Here is a 20,824-nt window from a genome sequence, read left to right on the forward strand (position 1 = left end):
GAAAGAGCATAAGACAGGAGAGGGCCAGAGGGAGAAGGAGACTCCCTGCTGAGCAGGGAGCTTGATGCGGGGCTCGGTCCTGGGACTCTGGGATCATGACCTGATCTGAAGGCAGTCACTCAACCAACTGAGCCACCCAAGCGCCCAGTAAATATAAATTTACTTTAAATCCATATTAATGGATACACAATAAAAAAAGATGTAATTTGTGCTATCAGTAACAAAGTAGGGGGGTGGAGCTATAAAGTTGGAGTGCTTTATATGCAATAGAAGTTAGTTTGGTATCAATCTAGGATATTGTCATAACTTAAGGATGTTGTATGTAGTCTCAGTTGTAACCTCAAAGAAAATATCTACAGAATATACACAAAAGGAAAGGGGAAGAGAATCAAAATGTGTCAATGTGTGCCTACAAAAAATCAACTAAACAGACAGAACAGACTTTATATCAAAGATTTTTGTAGAAGATAAACAGGGGCATTATATAATGAAAAAATTATCAATTTGTCGAGAAGACATAGTAACTATATATGCACTAAACAGCAGAACTCCAAAATATATGATGCAAACATTGACAGTATTCAAAGAAGAAATGATAGCTCTATAACAACCATCAAAGACTTCAGTACCCTGGGGCACCTGGGTGGCTCAGTCAGTTGAGCATCTGACTCTAGGTGCCGGCTCAGGTCTTGATCTCATGGTTGTAAGTGTGAGCCCTGTATTAAAAAAAAAAAAAAAAAGACTTCAGTACCCTTTCAATAAGGGATAGAACAACCAGATTAGAAGATCAGTAAGGAAAATGAGGTCTTGAACAAACATTGTAGACCAGTTGGAACTAACAGACGTATATAGAATATCCCACTCAACAACAGCGGAATTCACATTTTTCTCAAGTTCATGTGGAACAGTATCCAGGATAGCCCATATGTTAGGCCATTAAAAATGACTTAATAAATGTTAAAAGATTGGAATCATACAAAGTATCTTTTCTAATCACAATAGACTGAAACTAGAAATCAACAACAGAAGAAAAACTAGGAAACTAAAAATATGTAGAAATTAAATAACAGTCTTAAACAGCTAGTGGATCAAAGAAGAAATCACAAGGGAAATTAGAAAATATCTGAGACAAATGAAAATGAAAACACTGTATACTAAAATTTGTGGGATGCAGTGAAAACTCTGCCAAGAGGGAGGTTTTTAACTGTAAATACTTATATTAAAAAGAAGAAAGATCTCAAATCAATAACCTAACTTTACACCTTAGAAAACTAGATGAGGAAGTACAAACTAAACCTAAAGCTAGCAGAAAGAAGGAAGTAGAGATTAACAGTCATTAAAAAGTTCCCAACGAAGAATGCTTAATTCTTCGTGGTGAATTCTGCCAAACATTCAAAGAGGAATTACCACCAGTCCTTACTCATACTTTTCCAAAAATTGAACAGGATGGAACATTTCTTAATGCATTCTATGAGGCCATCTTTACCCTCATACAAAAGCCATACACAAACATTGCAAGAAAATTGCAGACTAATATTTTTTATGAATATTGATGCAAAAATCCACAACAAAATACTAGGAAACCAAATTCAACAGCATATTAAAAGGATTATAGACCTTGACCGAGTGAGATTTATTCCTGCAAAGCAAAAATGGTGCAGCATACAGAATCAGTCAGTGGGATACACCACCTTAACAGAATGAAGAGGGGGAACACCACACGATAATTTCAATTGATACAGAAGAAGCAGTTGACAAAATTCAAACCCTTTTAAAACCTTTTAAAAACACTCAGCAAACCCGGAATAGAAGGAAATATTTCAACATAATAAAGGCCATTTATGAAAACCCCACGACTAACATAATATTCCATAGTGAAAGACTGAAGGCTTTTCTTGTAAGATGGGAATGAGACAAGGATGCCCACTTTTACCACTTTTGTTCAAGATAGTACTGGAAATCCTACTGAGAGCAATTAGGCAAGAAAAACAGTATCCAAATTAGAAAGTAAGAAGTAAAATGATCCCTGTTTGCAGATAATCTTATATGTAGAAAACCTTTTAAAGATTCCATCAAAAAACCCTGTTAGAACTAATAAATTCAGCAGAGTTGTAGGACACAAAATCAACACACAAAAATTAGTAGCATTTCTATACATTAACATTAATCTGAAAAAAATTAAGAAAATTCCATTTGCAATATCATCAAAATAAATAATATACTTAGGAATAAACTTACCCAAGTAGGTGACAGACGTATACACTGAAAATTACAAAACACTGCTGAAAAAAATAAAAAAGCCATCAACAAATGGTAGAAAATTCTGTGTTCATGGGTTGGATTTACCTTTCACCATGTACAAAAATTAACTCAAGCCAGAACCTAAATGTAAGAGCTAATACTATAAAACTCTTAGAAGAAATCATAGGGAGAAAAGTTTCTTGACATTGGATTTAGCAGTGATTTCTTAGATATGACACCAAAAGATTAGGCAACAAAAGAATAATTAGATAACTTGGACTTCATCAAAATTAAGGCAGCCAAGGAATGTGAGAAAATATTTGCAAATTATGTATCTGATAAGGGATAGATATCTAGAATATATAAAGAAACTCCTACAGCTCCACAACAACAACAAAACCTGAATAAAAACTAGGCTAAGGGTGCAAATAGACATTCTCCAAAGAAGTTATACAAATGACCTGTAAGCACATGAAGTGATCCTCAGCATTATTAGCCATTGGGGAAATGCAGGTCAAAACCACAATGAGATGCAAGTTCATCCCCATTGTATTGGCAAAGATATGGAGAAGTTAGATTCTTGTACATTGCTGATGGAACTGTAAAATGGTAAAGCCACTGTGGGAAATGTATAGTATTCCCTCAAAAAAATAAATGTAGGATTACTATATGACTCAGCCATTCCACTTCTGGGTATATACCCCAAAGAAGTGAAAGCAGGGACTTGAAGAAATATTTGTATATCCATGTTCATAGCAAGCTTATTTGTAATAGTCAGAAGATGGAAGCAACGCAAATGTCCATGGGTGGATAAATGGATAAACCAAATGCAGTATATACATAAAATGGAATTTATTCAGCCTTTAGGAGAAGGAAATTCTGACACATAGTACAACATGGATGAACCTTGAGGATATTATGCTAAGTGAAATAAGCCAGTCACAAAAGGACGTATAGATGTATGATTCTTATATGAGGTACTAGAGTAGTCAGATCATAGAGACAGAAAGTGGTAGGGTGGTTCCTAGAGGCTGAGGGAAGGTAATGTAGAGTTAGTGTTTAAAAGGTACAGAGTTTCAGTTGAGGAGGTGAAAAAGTTCTGGAGATAGCTTGTGGTGATGATTACACAACTTTGTGAGTATACTTAATGCCACAGAGCTGGACACTTAAGATTGGTTAAAGTGGCAAATTTTATGTATATATTTTACCACAACTTTAAAAAAATCTGTTGCAGAAAAAGAAAAGAATTGGTGTAACCTGGATTCTCTTACTAGCTATGTCTTATTGCTGTTCATCTATTTGTACAAACTTACCAGCCTTTTACCACTTAGTTGTCCGTACTCCAGGCCAGTTCTTCTCTTAGTGTTTCTGTGGAAAAGTGCAATTTAAGACTCAATTTAAGACTCCCATTTAAGAAGTCAATGTGCTACATCCATTTAAGAGCATTCTGTCAAGCAAAGGCATCCAAGTGTTACAAATTAATGAGGGAAACAAAGTCAAATAAGGGCAGGTAAGTGATTTTTAAAATATTACTGGCTGAAATTACAAAAGCAGCACATGCGTATTGAAAAAATGCAAGTAATTCAAGATACACCAAATATAAAGTGATTGTCTTCTCCCTTACTCCCGAGGGGTAAGCATTGTTAGTAATTTGTGAATCATATTTTTTGAAAAATAGAATGGTGCTAATCTGAAAAAGATTAAAAATTTTTAAGAACGTCTTTATCTTTTGGGGCATCTGGGTGGCACAGTCAGTTAAGTGTCCAACTCTTAGTTCCAGCTCAGGTCATGATCTCAGGATCATGAGATCAAGCCCCACATCGGGCTTCACGCTCAGTAGGGAGTCTGCTTAATTAAGACTCTCCCTCTCCCTCTGCCCCTCCCCACTGTGCAGGAATGCACGCGTGTATGCGCGCACTTTCTCTCTCTCTCTCTCTCAAATAAATACATTTTTTAAAATTGTCTTTATCTTCACCATCATCATCACTAAGATTTATCAAAGCTTATGTTTACCAAAGTGCTTTATACAGTCATCTGATTTAATCACCATACAAGTCTTGTGAGGAAGTATTATTTTCATTTTTCAGTTAAGGAAAAGGAAGTGCAAGAGAGTTGAAATAACTTGCCCACAACCATGTATCTTATAAGTACTAACGCAAGTAGAACTGTGATTTGAAAAAAATCTACCTGACCGTAAATATCATGGCTATAACTTCTTTGCCTAAAATCATCAATAGTCTTGCAGATTCATATATAATAGGGCTACCTCATTCCGCTTAATGGCTGACCATATCTCTTGTACTACCTCTTCCTTAAATCGTTTTTTTAACATTCCAGATAGCATGTTTGCTTTTTCTCATTTCTCCTTGAGTCCCTTAATCTCCTTTGTAGGTTTATTCTCTACCACCCTGCTGGTACATTTTAGTTTTTCAAGACTTTCTTCACTTCTTATTTTATATTCTTATAGAGCTATCTCATCTTCTCCTGTAATTTCAGATACCTATAACAATGACTCCTAAATTTATCTCCCTACTCCAGATCTGCCCTCTGAGCTCTATACCCATATATATCTCATTGCTACTTGGAAGAATGTTAAATTGAATCCCCAGACCTCCACTAATTTTTCCTCATCTGTATCATTTCAGAAGAGTAATGAGTTTTACTAACTGCTATGGAGAATTATACCACCTTCTATTTATCCTAAATTACCTCACTTAAATTTCAAAGGATGATTCCTCATTTTATTACTAGCATCCTATTATTGGTCATCAAGTATATTTACTTTCCCTGGCCCCTAAGTAGTTTTTCTCTTTTAGTTCAATACCAAATTTTCCATTATTATACCTAGGCACTCTTGGCCACCACGCCATTAAATTGTATTAGAATCTCTCATTTTAAGAACACATAACTATTTTGAGCTTTTCCTTCCAGAATAGCTTTTATTCTACTCCATACTAAAATGTCACATAACCCCAGATAATGCTGAGCCAGTTGCATCCTGTTCCTCATTCAGTCCTTAAATTTATATTACATCGTAAAACAGAAAGGAAAATTATCATTCATTAAATGAATATATTTTATAAGTTTCACATACTTTATGTGTAAATCCTCATAGCCTGGCGAAGTAGACATAGTTAGCCCATTTTAAAATGAAAAAACTGAGACTCAGAAATAAGTAAATTTTTTTCAGCCAATGTGGCAGAATGTATACTGAAACTAGGTTTATGTGAATCCACATTTGTTTTACTAACCTAGCTAAATCACAGCCCATTCCAGGTATTCAAACTGTTCTTCCCATTACTATGAATAACCTATCTGGGGTTCCTCTTTTCTTGGATGAATCCTTACTTTGTGATTTATACACCTCTTATGAAAAGAGACTGGAGTGTAATGCTTGTTATTCATTTTTCTTTCATTCATCCTACAGTTTATGACGTCCCAGGTACATAAAAAATGTAAGGGATTCAAAGATAAGTAAAACATAGAGCATGCACTTAAAAGGTTCATAATCTGAAATCACTTATTCTATTTGTTGCCCTGTGTAAGCATTCATATGTACCAATGCTAAGAGGTCTTATGATTGCTCCAAAGTAGAGGGATGTTTTAATCACAGTAGCCCCTGACATGGACAGCTTTTAATGTGCTTACAGAATAAGAGAAGAAACTCTTAAATAGGACAGTGGCAGAGTTGTCTCGGTCCTTGAATTAGTTACGGTACAGGATAAACTATTGTTAACAAGAGACCAAGAAGTACTGTGCTTAAATAAGATAGAAGTTTACCCTCTCATGCAAGAGTCCAGAGGTGAGTAGCCAGGGACAGTAAGGCAGCTCTACCATCCTTAAAATATGGTTTCCCTCTCTGGAATCACAGTGGCAATTCCTGTTAACATTTCCCTGCCAGGGAGACCAGAGAGAAGCATGGAAGAGCAGATAGCTTTCTTTTAATTATGCAGTCCAAAATTTGTACAGGTCACTTCTGTTCACATCCTGTGAACAGAACTTAGACATATGGTCGTATGCCTGTAAATATATCCTCAACTGGATGACCATGTGTCCAGGTAAAAGTCTGTATTACTGAAAGAAAAAAACAAAAATATGTATGGGGGAATAATTAGCAGTCTTTGCCACATCTTTTGGCTGACGAGGCTAAAGTTGCTGGAGAGTATCTAATATGACAAGAGTCCATAATGTGGACTTAAAATATTTAATCAGTTTTATTACTTATACCAAGTTGCTTCTTGTACATTTCTGCCACTGTTCTGTGGAAGAAACCAAGTATACTTAATAAAGACTTAAATATCCTCTATTGCTTCTTTGACCATCTTTTCAAGAGAAGAATCAGTAATAATTAAAACATCTTGAAATTTTAAAATTGTTTACCACTCTTCTTTTTTTCCTTTCTTTGGTCCCCAAAATCTCTGTGTAAAGTGTCCGTGGTAGTGGAGCAGTTGACGCTTGTTTTTTTCTACAGAAGCTACTGGTATTAGAATAAAGGTGCTTCTGGCTATTTCTGATCAAAGTTTTATTTCTTCTATCTTACATTGTCAATACTTTGCCATAGACTCTTTTTCTACCTATCAAAATTTAAAATATTTGTATCCTTTGTTCCAGGTTTTTATTTCTAGAAATATTCCTATCAAAACTTTTAGACAGGTATGCTAAGATACAAATTCAAGGATCTGTTAATAATTGGGAGAGTTTAAATTATAATGTTCATTCAAAAATATCGTGAGCACCTATTCAGTATATTGTATCAGGAACTGTTCTAACTATTGGGTCCACAGTGATAGGCATACATGCTCCCTGCTTCGTGTAATGGTGGTACATCTAGTAAAGCAGAGACTAGTCAAGTAATCTCATAAATGTAAGTTTTCAAACTCTAATAAGTATTAGGAAGAAAAGTAAACTGCTATTGGAACATCTGTTAGGGACTTTACCTAATCTAGGAGGTCAGAGAAGATAGGCTTTCTGAAGTCATTTTTGAAAGGGCACGGTCGGGGTACTCTCCAAGTATAAGGACCTATGTTATACAGACTCATTGGCCTAAAAGAATTGAAAGTATAAGGGAAATGTGCAATGAGAAGAATCGGGGGCAAGACTGTGTAGGGTCTTTCGAGGCCATATTGAGGATTTTTGGTTCTGTATTTTGAGAACAGTAGGAAACCAAGATATTAAGATATTTATGGGTGAAGGGTGGAAGGACTGAATGGATGTTATGATTACATATGCATTTTGCAAAACACAGTGACTACAGTTTAGAGAATGGATTGGCTGATACATTTAGGGAGAGCAGTGAGGTTATTGCAGTAGATAATTAAGGTTGTGATGGCTTGAATGGTGATGGCTACATTAGAGACAAAAAAGTGGATAGATTTGAGAGATTCAAGATTAAAACTGACGCTTGATAACGGATTGACTGTAGAACAAGTAGATGTCAAGGATTGTTATAGGTTTCTGGATAGATAGTGGCTATCTGGATGGATGGATGGATGGATGGATGGATGGATGGATGGATGGATAGATAGATAGATAGAGGTGCCATATACAGAGAGGGAGTCCAAAGGACCTGATTTTGCAGGGAGCTGGGGTGGGAGGAGGGAGAAAGAGAAGTTGGAGGGAGGAGATCATCAATTCTGAATATGTAAAAGTTGAAATGCTTTCCCAGCAGCACTTGGCCACATAAATCTAGAGGAGAGACCTAGGAACCTCAGGGGAGAGGTCTGGGCTAGAAGGAGAAATTTGAGAGTGGTGTATAACCTGCCACTTCAGATGAGATTGTTAAGGAGAGAGTATATAGCAAAAAGAGGACCTTGGTAGAACTGGATATACTTACATAATATGCCACAGTGGTTATTTAAGGGCTTGGGCTTTGACAGTCAGGCAAACCTGAATTCAAATCCCAGGTCCACTGCCTACTGAGAAACTTTGGGCAGGTTATTTTGTACCTCTTTGTGTCTTCAGTTTTCTCACCTGTAAAGTGTGGAAAATAATCTACTCAGAAGATTAAAGGACTAAAATGAAATAAAATAGAGCTCTCTGATTTTGGCACATAGTAAGTATTCAGTGAAATGATCATATGATGATAATGTATTGTTGAAAATTTTGGTTACGGAATAGTTCACAGTTTTTAAAAAGTAAGATACATATATATGTGCACAGAAATTCTGAAAGGGTACATACCAAAGTGTCAGTAGTTAACTCTGGAGGACTGGAAGTCACAGTAGAGGAAAAGACTCACTTTTTACCTTGTGCATATGTGGGGTTTTGTTGTGGTAGTGATGGTAGACATTTTGTTGTTTTTTTGCATTTTCTCAACAAATGTGCTACTTTTGTGATTTTTAACAGCCATTAATTGTTACTTAATCATTTTTGACTATTTTTTCTCTGTGTAAACTTTGAACAACCAGGGTTTTTAGTGTTTTTTTGCTTGATAGAATGTTTTTGATTCAGTGGAGGTACTACACTGCTTTCTCAAAAAGAAACTTCTGAGTCCTGGGTTACAATGAACTAGAAGAAAGACTGAGAAAACTGGCTTAGAGCATGGGGAAGTTGTGTGGTAAGTCTGGTGACACATATTATCCATGTTTAGTGGCTATCAGGGCTTTAGTTAATGGATGCATACACTAGATGCTATGGTAACAGATATTATATAGATACCTTGCTCATTATTAAAGGAAAGGAACTAACATTTGCAAAAAGCTTATTATGTACCAGATAACTTACACCATTTGCTTCAGTCCTTCAGGCAGATACCATTTTCATTTCAGAAAGAAAGAAACCAGAGCTCAAAGAGACTAATAAATAAATTAATCAGAACCAAAACACAAGATCATAAAATAAAAATAGTTTGTCATTCTTTACCATTTGGCATACTGAGAAATTGGTGGCAGCACTGTCACTAAATAGTGGATAATCAGATTGATAACCTGATCTGTCAAATTGCAGATCTAGGTAAGTCTTGATGGGGCCGGGGTGGGGAGGAATAGCAGGGCTTGTAACCTAGTTATAAGAAAATATAGCAGAGAGTGGTTGAAGAATAAACTCTGTAAACCAGGATCTCTAAGTTGCTAATCCTATAAATCTCTTTTTTTTAAACTTAAAATTGAAGTTGATATTTAGTTTACCCAGAGTTTCAAGATAAGGTAGTTTGTGATCAAAGTGCTGTATCTTGGGACAGTTATTATTTAATTGTCTTACTTCCATGAACTGTGGAGTTTCCTTATTGAGAGCCATTTGTGGTAGCCTTCTATAAAGCTTTTGTTCTCTTTGTTAATCTTGGAACAGTCTGAAAGGTTTTTAAATTGAGATTCTTTTTTTAACCCATTCAATTTATTAAATTCCTATTGTCTTTATACCTGGAGGAAAACAATGGTATTTTTCAGAATATTGAGATTAATTCTTGAGGATGAAAAGAGACAATGTTTGACCTTTTGCAAGTATCATTGATGACGAAGGGCACTTGAACTTTTATTCCCGCATCTAGGAAATAAGTGCTTTGGAAAATATGAAAAATGACAGTTTTCCGTGTCAGCAGTAGGAAAAAAAATTCAATTTATAGAACTCTTTTAATATTTATGAAACCCATGAAAACTTGAGCAGCTGTATATCCAAAATTATAGAGAATATGCTGCCGTAGTTTTGAAGATGAATTGAAATTTTCCCTGGATAAAGGGACAGTTCTAAAGATAAGCTTTCTGCTTTGTTTATGACCAGGGAAGGACATGTATAGACAACCATTTTTAATAAATTTAAAATGCGTAGTATATTGATCAGCATTGTTTTAAGTTTTGCTTTTGAACACTAAGAAAGAATACAGAGTACGTTATGGCACAAGTACCTAAGTACCTGTTTACCTCTTTAGATGCTGGTAGACCACTTGTTTTGCTAGTCTTTGGAATTGGAAGGAGTGTCAAATACACAGAAGCCAGAGTCATCTTGGCCAGATGGTGTTTGATACAGATGGATGGTTAGTTGTCATGCAGATCTCCTAGTTGGTAACTTGTTGCTGCCATCTGACTCAAAGAATCATTCACACACACTGGCTGTCAAAAGCATCTTCTCTTCTGTCTGTTTTAGCTGTCATGTCTGTGCTCTGTACAGAAGTGTTGACAAGACATTGCTGTTGTACATTTTCAATGTGGTTGTTAGTGATTTTTCTGTTTTGTGGGGTCTTTGATGGGGCTGGAATGTACTTGATTTGTAATTGTATTGTTTTGTTTTTTTTTTTAAATACTGTGACAGTACAACAATTATCTGACCCTTTAAAAGAACTTTTCAGGTTGTAAGTTTATTCAGATCTGTTCAATGAACAAAAGCATTTAATAAAAAGAAAAAAAAGTACTGTTTCAGTTTCCAAATATAACAAATAAATTTAATTCTACTGGTTATTTCCCAGTTTAATACAATATCTTCTCTGGACTTTCCCTCTCATAGCCTTGTGGTCAAAATCTTTATATTATTCTCTGAATATGTATTTTCTTTTCTTGAATTAGTACCCTTTTTTTGCTGATGGTATTAAAAAAAAGGAAAAAGATCTTTAGATATTGCCTATCTTTTGTACCCATCTTCTCAAACTTAATTTCCTTTTGTCTTATTCACCTACTGACCTGTCTCCATTTTTCCTGTTTCCCTTATAAAATATAAGCAAAGCCTTTTCTCCATTCTTTCAGGTAACTTCTGAAGTCATGTCTGTTTCTCTGATACTTAGTTAACAACTTAAAGTCTATTTATTCCACTAATATTTACTGAGCATCTCAAAATTGGCCAGCCACTCTGCTATACTCTAGAGATACCAGAAGAAAATAAGCCTCTGCCCTTGAAGAGGTCATAGTCTAAAGCAAAATCAGAAGTATAATTAGACTAGAATACTATAATTGCTATAATGTAAGTATGTGGAAAAAGCAGTAAGAAAACAAGGACCATTGCTATTCTTTTTCCCCTACTGTACTTCCGGAATATGAGTTTTTAAGTTATTGCAGTTTGCTGGAGTTTATAAAGTACTTTATTAAGTAGTTTAAGAAATAGTTCAAAACTTCAACTTGAAAATTTTCCCAGCCAATGAGTACATTTTCAGCATTATTCATTTACTATAATATTTTATATGTAGGTGTGCTGAAGTATGTGTTCAAGCCAGAGACTAAAAGATGAATATTACCTGGCAGAGCCTTCTGAGTTGGTTCCAAAAGAAAATACAAGTCCCTTGGTTTTTCATGAAGGTGGGAAAAAATGTATATAGTAGAAGGAGAGTGGGCTGAGATTTGAGTAACTTACACATTTATTCTGGGCCTATCTCTAATTGCTAAGTTTTTTGTCCTGGTTACTTAATGTCTGGATAGTAGAATATTTTTACCTATCGAAATGTAGTGAAAGAATGGGCAATTATTGGTCAGTGTTTATGAAGAGCTTTGAGTTCTTTGGAGAACATTGTAAATACACAGAAGTAGATAGTGAAGAAGTAACATTAGCATGTTTGCTGATTCCTTAGCCTGGTAATTCTGTGTAGCCCAGGTAAATTTAAGCTATTATAGAATTTGCTATAAACCTTTAAATCCTTTTTTCAGTCAACCTACTCACTCTAGGGGTTTGGATATAAATTTATGTAGGAATAAGATGTCTTGGTCTGAGAGGCATGGCCCTAGTGTTTAAGGTTTAGTTCTGAGACTCATAACCATAAGTCATATGGTCCAATTGGACTCAGAACATACATTCTTCTATTTATAATAATAAAATTAGGCTTCTTTTTTTTTTTTTAAACTTGGATTCCTTATTTCCTTTTTTTTCATCAGTGATGTACTAAGTATCTCCTATGTATAAATTACTTTGCAGAATTCTATGGGCGTATCAAGTTCTATAACGCTACTCTCAGGCAGCATGCAAAGATAACAAACCACTTGAGTTACTTATCAGCTCTGTCAGTTATTCTTGTTTGAAATGTATTACTTATAAAATTTCACCCTTTATTTGGGAAAATGTGGTATTTTGCTTTAATTTCCTAAGCTAATTTATTTTGGGAATCTAGGAACAGCTGTGTAACTTATAAAGAACTTTAAGCTTATTGGTCTCTGAAAATAATAATTTCACTGATTTTTAATTACGATAAAAATTCAATTCAAAATCAAATATTTTTTTTAAGGTTTTATTTATTTGAGAGAGAGAGAGAGAGAGCACAAGCACAAGCAGGGGGAGCAGCAGAGGGTAGACCAGAAACAGGCTCCCTGCTGAGCTAGGAGCCTGATGCAGGGCTCTATCCCAGGACCCTGGGATCATGACCTGAGCTGAAGGCAGATACTTAACCAACTGAGCCACCCAGGCACCCCTCAAAATCAAATATTTAGTATCTACTGAAGGACATTCTGAGATTATTAAGACCCTATTTTACATTCAGGGAATTTATGATTTAGTCCTTTATTGTTCTTTATTGATAAAGAGTTCTCTATTATTTGTTGATAATATATTTTTAAGACTTTGTACTAATTTGGTAATTGTAATGCAACATTTTCATATTTGCTTAAAGGTTTGTTAACATCAGTTATTCTCTAATACAAACTGCTATCTTCTTTCATTGCTTAATTCTCACAGTCATTGCAATAAAATAGCAAGATGAATGGACTAAAAATATATGGGAAATTATGATATTTAAGATACCCAATAAGGATTCTGGATATTCTCTTGACTTCTTAAAATTTAATCTGAGAAAAGAAGTTTCTGATCAATATAATTTTATAATTTGTACTTGCTCCTTTGTTTTCATTACAGTTTTAGTATGCTACTTCCTTTGTGGTTTTATACTCTAAATACAAATTCAAAACTGTTTATTTAAAAGATGGGAAATCTTAACATTTTTTAAGTTAGTAGGTATTTTTATAGAATAATATAGCATCCATTTTGTTATTCATGCTTTTTTGTTGTCATTAGGGACTGAATTCTAAATTACAACTTTTATCCTAACTGAAGGACCAAGAAACATACATTTGAACTATTAACTGAAATTTCTTTAATTAAGATGATTTTTTAAATTTTACAGTGTTTTAAATCAGTGATGTTTAGAATGATTATTAATACGCTATTGGAGCCAGTTTTTAGTTCAGAAATAACATGTTCAATACCTGGGAAATGGCAGCAGGGCAACTCATATCTATATGTGATTAATTATTAATGGACAGTAAATGTATGTACATATCTGTCAGTGAATATCAGGCTAACTGGTTTTTATGTCAGCAGACTGAGAACTATGAGCAGAGAATACGTGAGCAACAGGAACAGCTGTCACTTCAACAAACTATTATTGACAAGCTAAAATCACAGTTATTTCTTGTGAATTCCAGTCAAGGTATGTTCATATTAATTTTTTATGCATTTCTTGAACCTCTTAGAGAAAAGAAAGGTGGAAATCAAATTTTTCTTTTATATTTCTCCATTGTTTCTCAGTAGTTCTGGTATTTTAGTAACTGTGGTACAGTTACATATTTTTATTTAAGAAATGGATACTTGCGGGGTATGGAGAAATGAACATTCACATATACTATATTGTAGAACTCTAAGTTGATGAAACTTCCTAGAAGACAATTCACCTTAAATAGCAAAAACTTTTTTAAATGTCTGTGCCTTTTAAATGAAAATTTCAAGTCCTTAAAAATACGTCATAAGAAAATATTTGTTCAGGAACTCAAAGACATGTATGCCAAGGTTGCTTATCATAATATAATGTCTAATAATGAAAAATTAGAAATAAAGATGTGTTCAGCAGTTAAATTAGTCATTCATGTAACGAACAGCTACGTAGCCAAGAAAAAGTGATAATAGATGTTAACTTACTAACATGAGACATTCATAATATTTAAAAAATGAACAAAGCAGGATAAAAATATATATATAATTTTATTTTATGTGTGCAAAAAGAGGTTCTTGTTTGAATTTATATGTATAGAAAAAGAAAAACTGTGATAAAATATAAACCAAAATGTTAACAAGAATAATTCACAGGTCATAAAAGTTGTGGGGAGCTTTTATTTATTTATTTTTGGCATGTCTGCATTTTCTAATTTTCCTAGAATAAGTATGGAGTAGTTAGGCAAATAATTATCTTAAACAAGGGATACATACCTGGAAAATATGGCTTATTAAAAGTTTAATTGCTGTTGTTGATATGAAGTTGCAAAGAGCTTCTGGTTTTCTAAATTCTACATATTTTTTACACCACTTATTTTGGGAGTGGGAGTTTTGTGTATTTAGTGGGAATGAAAAAGTCTAAATGGGAAAATTTAAATTGTCAAAGTAATTATTATCTAAAGAATTTTTGAAGCTCATAGTTTAAAATCTCTTTAAAATTAGGGTTTCTGGTTTGTTTTTATTTTTCCAGGTGGTACCAAAAACAGGGGTTTTCTACTTACATCCAAGAGGTTTTTGTCTTGCAGATAACAGTTTTGGCTATGTTCCCCTGCTTGAAGACAGTGAAGCAAGGAAGAATAATTTGACTCTTGATCAGCCACATGATAAAGTAAAATCAGGAATACCAAGAGAAAAACAATTACAGGTAGACTGCACTGCTGGTTTATTCCCTAAAGGAAATAAGAAATGAGAAATCAGGTTCCACAGACTTCCTGAATTATTCAGTCAGTATTCTGTGAAATATGGGTGGGCAGGAACAGGGGAGAGGGTGGACAAGATTCTTTTCAATCCTGCCATTGCTTCTGCAAAAAAGCAACATTCAAATGCCGATACATAACACATCTTCCTTGTTTTATTTTCCTGATAAGATCCACCATTGGAATTTAAACAAATTCTATTTATACACAAACAAATGACTTACATGTTTTTAAGTAGAAGCACTATTTCCAAGTAATATAAAGGCTTACTAGGTTTGTTTCGTGTTGCCTGGTATTCTCTTTCTATATCACAGGCATTTAACAAAGAAGTAAAACATTTAACTAAGGTAGATAGTAAGGCACAGATGATTCTGGATTAAAAAACAACACCGGTTTTTTCTTCAATTGCCTGTGCTTAATTTTTTAAAAATCCACCTCACCAGTTTAAGCAGAAGGAAACAATGTAAAAGGAACATTCTGCATCTGCAAGGAGACATATATGAGGATGTTCAAGCTACATTGCTTAGAAACAACTTAAACATCCATCAGTAGCAGAATGGCACATCTTTACATGAAACACTTTAGGAAAATTAAAATTAACTGAATATTTATGTATTAGTATGCCTAGATTTCAGAAACAGCGTTGAATAAAAAGTGGAAATTACAAAATGATAAAATGGGAATAATTTATGTAAATTTTTAAAAATATAAAATATTATGACATTGTTTATGAAAACACAAGTATGTAATAAAAGTATAAAAACATGGACAGGAAGTTACACAGCTCCTTTAGAAAACCGATCACCTCTACAATTGGAGATAGAATAGTCTGTGATTCTGGGAAGGGCTTTAATTGTATCCACAAGTTCTTTTTTTTTTTAAAGAAAAGAGCTGAAGCAAAATATTAACACTTGTTAAATCAAGGTAGTGGATATATACGTACATATTGGTCTCCATGTTTTTATGAGTCATTGAAATGTTATGTTTAAAAAGGAATTTTTTTTAATGAGTTAGGTTTTAATAGGATGAAACAGCTTTTAAATAAAATAAGATCTCCCAGTAAATGAGGACTCTTAACATGCACAAGACCAATTAAGTCAAGAATTCTGTATTTATTTCTTTTCTTCTAGATAAGGTAGAAGATTTTAGCTTTGTGTGCCAAGGTTATTCAGTTACCAATCCCATAACTAAGACTACCTAAACTTATTTTCATTTAACATCAAATATGAGAAATCCAATTTAGATACATTTCTATATATAAAGATTTTAAAATGGGAAGTTCTCTAAAGTATCTTCCACTTCATTTTTTTTTTTTAATCATTCTTGTTTTTTTATTTGGATCATTCATCTCTTCACCTCCACTGCAATTTCCATTTATCTCAAAATGCTAATAAACACAAGAAACCCTGGCACTGGAATATGTTTAGGATTATTCTGTAAAAGACAAAATTCAGAAACAGTGATTCTGACTTCTGAAATACAGTTTTGTGATTGGGTCTATTATAGTATATTACAAAATAATTGAACTACTCTATAATGGTGACTTATAAATTTAGTGCTTAAATAAACTATACATTCCACTTTCCTGTTTCAGGGACTTCTAACTATTATTTACCATTAATTTTTATTCAAAATTCCCATATTGCAGTTATAACATTTCTTTGAAGATTATTATCAGTTCAAAATATAGAGAAGGTATTTTTGAAGAGATTAGTCTTGGTTTGAACAAATGGGATGGTGTAAAAGACTCTTAGATATGTTGGTAATTTCATTTATTTTATATTTGGGTAATTTGTCATTGTTTATGAAAGTTTTAGAGTTTATTTCTCAGTAAGTGTTCAGTGGGAACCTTCAACAGAATTCTTTTTTAAATTACATTTGTTTTATTTTTATAAGATATCTTTTGTTCACAAAATATATGTCTGGATACCTGGGCTAACGTTAAGTGTAAGTAACAGAAATTATGTCAGAGGTGGCTTATTTCTGAAGAATTAACAATGTTGCATCAGTTGTGACTTTAATTTGTAGACAGACAACAGAGGGAAAAATATAAAGCTCCAAGTAAGAAATAAATCTAAATTCAATGAGTTCTCTTAATGATCTTTACTAGTAGGGGAAATGTTTATCTGACAGCCACATATTTAATACTTTGAATAGCTCATCCACTCAGTCTTCTTATACTTGTAACCGTTTAATAGAAATAAAAATTAGTCTCTTGTATTTCAGCTTTCTCATCTTTCTTTATATATCCAGAGCCAAAGTGTTAATGAGCACTAAATATATAACAGATTAAAAAGAAGAGTAAATATATTTTAAAAGAATGAATAAATTGGATTTATTGAATATCTGAGAGCTGGCTGTATATTGTAAAAAGTTAGGCTTCATTTAGAAAAATACTGCCTAATTAAGTAATTGAAATTAAAATCTTTTCAATTGGCATATATGTTGTTCTATACATATTGAGTCATAATTAAATTTACTTTTAGTTAATACAAGGAAAATCCATTCCTAAAGAACTTCGATTTTGGATATATCAGGGTTTTTCCAAAATGAAAAAATATGGGTTATCAGTTGCAATTTTGTAAAAGTATGCATCTACATATAAAAACTGCAAGGCATGATGTAGAAATGGCTAAGATAATGGTACAGTTCATTTTTTTCTGTTTTCAATATACTTTTATATTATTAGTCTTCTTAAAAACTAAATGATTTGTAGAAATCACATTCCCAGTCAGTTGGACTGGCCTCTATAATGAATTACTAAGTTAATAGAAATGCTTTGAACCAATAACACAAAGAAGCTACTAACCACCCACAGTCTTTTCCTTCAGTTAGCTGTGTGATTTGAGGATTTGTTTTCTTTAGACTATGTATTTTGTTTAAGATTTGGTTAGGATATTTGACAGGGGAAAGACCCATTGACATGCCAAATGCCAACCTTGAGTGCCTTGGAAAATGAGACAAAGAGTGGAGGATAGGGGTATATTGAGGGGAAAGAAGCTCTTTTAGAAAATTTTATTTGAGAAACATGAAATTTATAGTTCAGCCTCTGTTCATGGTATTCCTACACAGAGCATGCAGGAGTCCTTTAAGTCAAGGGGCGCCTGGGTGGCTCAGTCAGTTAAGCATCCGGCTCTTGATATTGGCTCAGGTCATGATCTCAGGGTTGTGAGATCAAGCCCTGAATCAGGCTCTAAACTCAGCAGGGAGTCTGCTTGAGATTATCTCTCCCTCACCCTGTGCCTCTCCCCACTGTCCACCCCCCATGTGCATGCACATGCATGCTCTCTCTAAAAATAAATCTTTAAAAAAAAAAAAGTTAAGACATCAGAGCTTGTATAATTGGATGACTCTTAGTACTCTGCTTATAGTTTAGAGGCATTAGGGAAAAAGTACTCAGTTTAATGGAAAACCTGAGTTTCACTTCTTTTTTTTTTTATTGGCAGGGCAGGGGGAGCAAAGGGAGAGGGAGAGAGAGAAGGTCAAGCAGGCTCCATGCTCAGTGCGGAGCCTGACACAGGCTCAATCCCACACCCTGATCTCACAACCCTAGCCGAGATCAAGGGTTGGACACTTATCCAGGCTGAGCCACCCAGGCTCCCCTGAGTTGCACTTGTACACCACCATGGTTCGCACAGTCTTTCTTGATGAGATATTATTTTGGCAAAGGGGTCATTGCATCATCCATCATACAATAAAGTACCCCAAATTTTACCCCCAAACTTAACAGCTTAAAACAAATATTTATTATCTCAGTGCCTGTGGGTCAGAAATTTGGAAGTCACTTAGCTACATGGTTCTGGTTTAAGATCTCATATGATTAAAATCAGGACATGGGCAAGGGCTTCAGTCATCTAGAGGGTCGGTGTGGTTGGAGGACCCACTTCCAGGATGGCTCACTGACATGAACGTTGGCAGGAGACTTCTCCATATGGGCCTTTCTCACAACCAGGCCCATAACTTCCTCAAAGTAAGAAAGTAGGAGATCCAAGAGAGAGAGCAAGAAGGAAGCCACAGTGCTTTATATGACTTAGTCTCTACAAATCACATACCTTTATTCTGCTTGTTAGAAATAAGTTAAGAGGTGCTCCAGAGGCAAGGAAATAAGCTCCTTTTCTTGAAAGGAAGAGTACCAGAGATTTTGTAGATGTATTTTAAAAGTATCATGGGATTCTAGATTGTGGCATACAGAAGAGGGTACCAAAGATCAGGGGTGTGGGGTGTAATATTCAATTTATATGATAAATACTAGTGAAAAGTAGAGGACCTTGGCAGAATTTAATAGTAAATTCAACTTCCTGAATCCTATCACTGTTAATCTCGGAAGAAAAAAATATCATAGCTTCTCCTCTTAAGAACAATTTCAAAAATTCGAATGTAGACTTTCCAGGGAATAGCTGAGCGTGTTTTAGAGAACCAAGAAACTGTTTTACTCTTTCTTTTTTTATAGCCAATTTTAAAAATCGAAAATATGTAGAAAATCAAATAACACAAAAATACACATACTTAGTCTTCACAAAACTCTTATTTGTAGAACACCATTGTCTTGATGTCTCAGCAGTTATTTAAATAACAAATTATGTTTCTTAATATAAATATAAATTGGTATTGTTTAATTCACTTTTTTAAAAGCCAGGATTGTAATATACTGGGTCATTTTTAAGATCTTGGAAATAAGAGATTTTTATAATACTGCTCTGGGAAGCACTTCAGTTGCCAAATTAAAGATTTTATTTATTTATTTGACAGAGACAGCCAGCTAGAGAGGGAATACAAGCAGGGGGAGTGGAAGAGAGAGAAGCAGGCTCATAGCAGAGGAGCCTGATGTGGGGCTCGATCCCAGAATGCTGGGATCACGCCCTGAGCCGAAGGCAGACGCTTAATGACCGAGCCACCCAGGCGCCCCCAAATTAAATACTATTCTAGCTGCCCAGGGTTTGACAAAAATTGCTTGCCCTCCTCTTTCTATCCTACTTTTTGTTTTTGTGGAAGTTACACAAAAGTCTAGATAGAGTGTTTGGATGCAAGAAAATATGTAGAGAGCAATAATATAGAATGCGCAGAAGAATTTGGTGATATTGGTAAATTTTCTTTGCTCATTCATTAACTGAACTGCTGTGTGTACTTGACACTGCGAGCTGCTGGAAGAACAAAGAGATACTGTCCCTGCCCTCTGGCTTAAGGTCTTGGTTTAAAAAACAAACAAGAAAACCGACATTATTGATTGTTGTAAAGTCATTTCAGAGTCTAGGATCCAAAATACAAAGTATAATGTGAGTTTATTTGAACTTCTAACTATTTAAATAGAGCTCATGTGTTCATGTGTCCTAAGAGCTGATTTTTGCTTTATCTGATTTTCTGTGTATATTTCTTGTTTATACATGTCTTTTTTCATCTGACTTATATGCTTCAAGCAAAAGTATAAAAATACAAAGAATGCAGTTACTGAAAGATGCTGATTAGACAGTTGGCGCATTTCTAATGTAGTTATCATTATGATTAGATCAGCAGATACATGGTAGCTTTGAGGAGCAGCGAAGATTTTGTGGGTTTAGAAGAGTAAACCAGTGATGCAGCTGTGGAGCTGCCATCAGTGCTAACATTAAGGAAATAAGATGTGCTGTACCTGGCAATTCTAGTATGTACAGAGGCTCCGACATGTTTGGAGAAGGCTGATGTCTAAAAATTCACTTGTCAATCACTTAAACAAGAAGTATTTGAACTCCTTCTATTTGCCTAGTCTTGCTAGTCAGTGACAGGAATACAAAAAAAAGAGGAAGACAAGATCTATCTCCTTTAAGGAGCTACATAATCTGGTTGGAGAAACAAGGGTTTGGAGACCCAAAGCAATTAGCAAACATTATAAGACAATGCGAAGTCTTACTTATATGATAAACTGAAACACTAAGTATAATTTTATGGTACAGATAAAACATGTAGACCTTAATTTAAAAATAAAAATTCCCAGTGAGCTGAAGGTAGGTAGGCTTGAGCAGGGG

At 34.4% G+C, this 20,824-nt stretch overlaps 1 protein-coding gene across 7 annotated transcripts in view; it reads left to right on the plus strand.

Moving 5' to 3' along the window:
- The window catches only part of TANK (TRAF family member associated NFKB activator), an 87,386-nt gene that overhangs the window by 42,301 nt on the left and 24,261 nt on the right, over nt 1-20,824 (plus strand). For 4 of the 7 annotated variants that reach the window (XM_045780857.2, XM_045780851.2, XM_045780843.2 and 1 more), the window contains exons 3-4: nt 13,459-13,570; nt 14,655-14,773. In XM_045780857.2, coding sequence (XP_045636813.1) covers nt 13,459-13,570; nt 14,655-14,773 — 231 coding nt within the window. Of the gene's footprint in view, nt 1-11,347; nt 11,457-13,458; nt 13,571-14,654; nt 14,774-20,824 lie in introns of all 7 variants that reach the window. The other 3 variants (XM_045780835.2, XM_045780872.2, XM_045780865.2) reach the window with 2 other exon arrangements.

This window comes from Ursus americanus, chromosome 1, assembly GCF_024610735.1.
Source record: "Ursus americanus isolate L20-20 chromosome 1, mUrsAme1.1.p, whole genome shotgun sequence".
NCBI lineage: Eukaryota > Metazoa > Chordata > Mammalia > Carnivora > Ursidae > Ursus > Ursus americanus.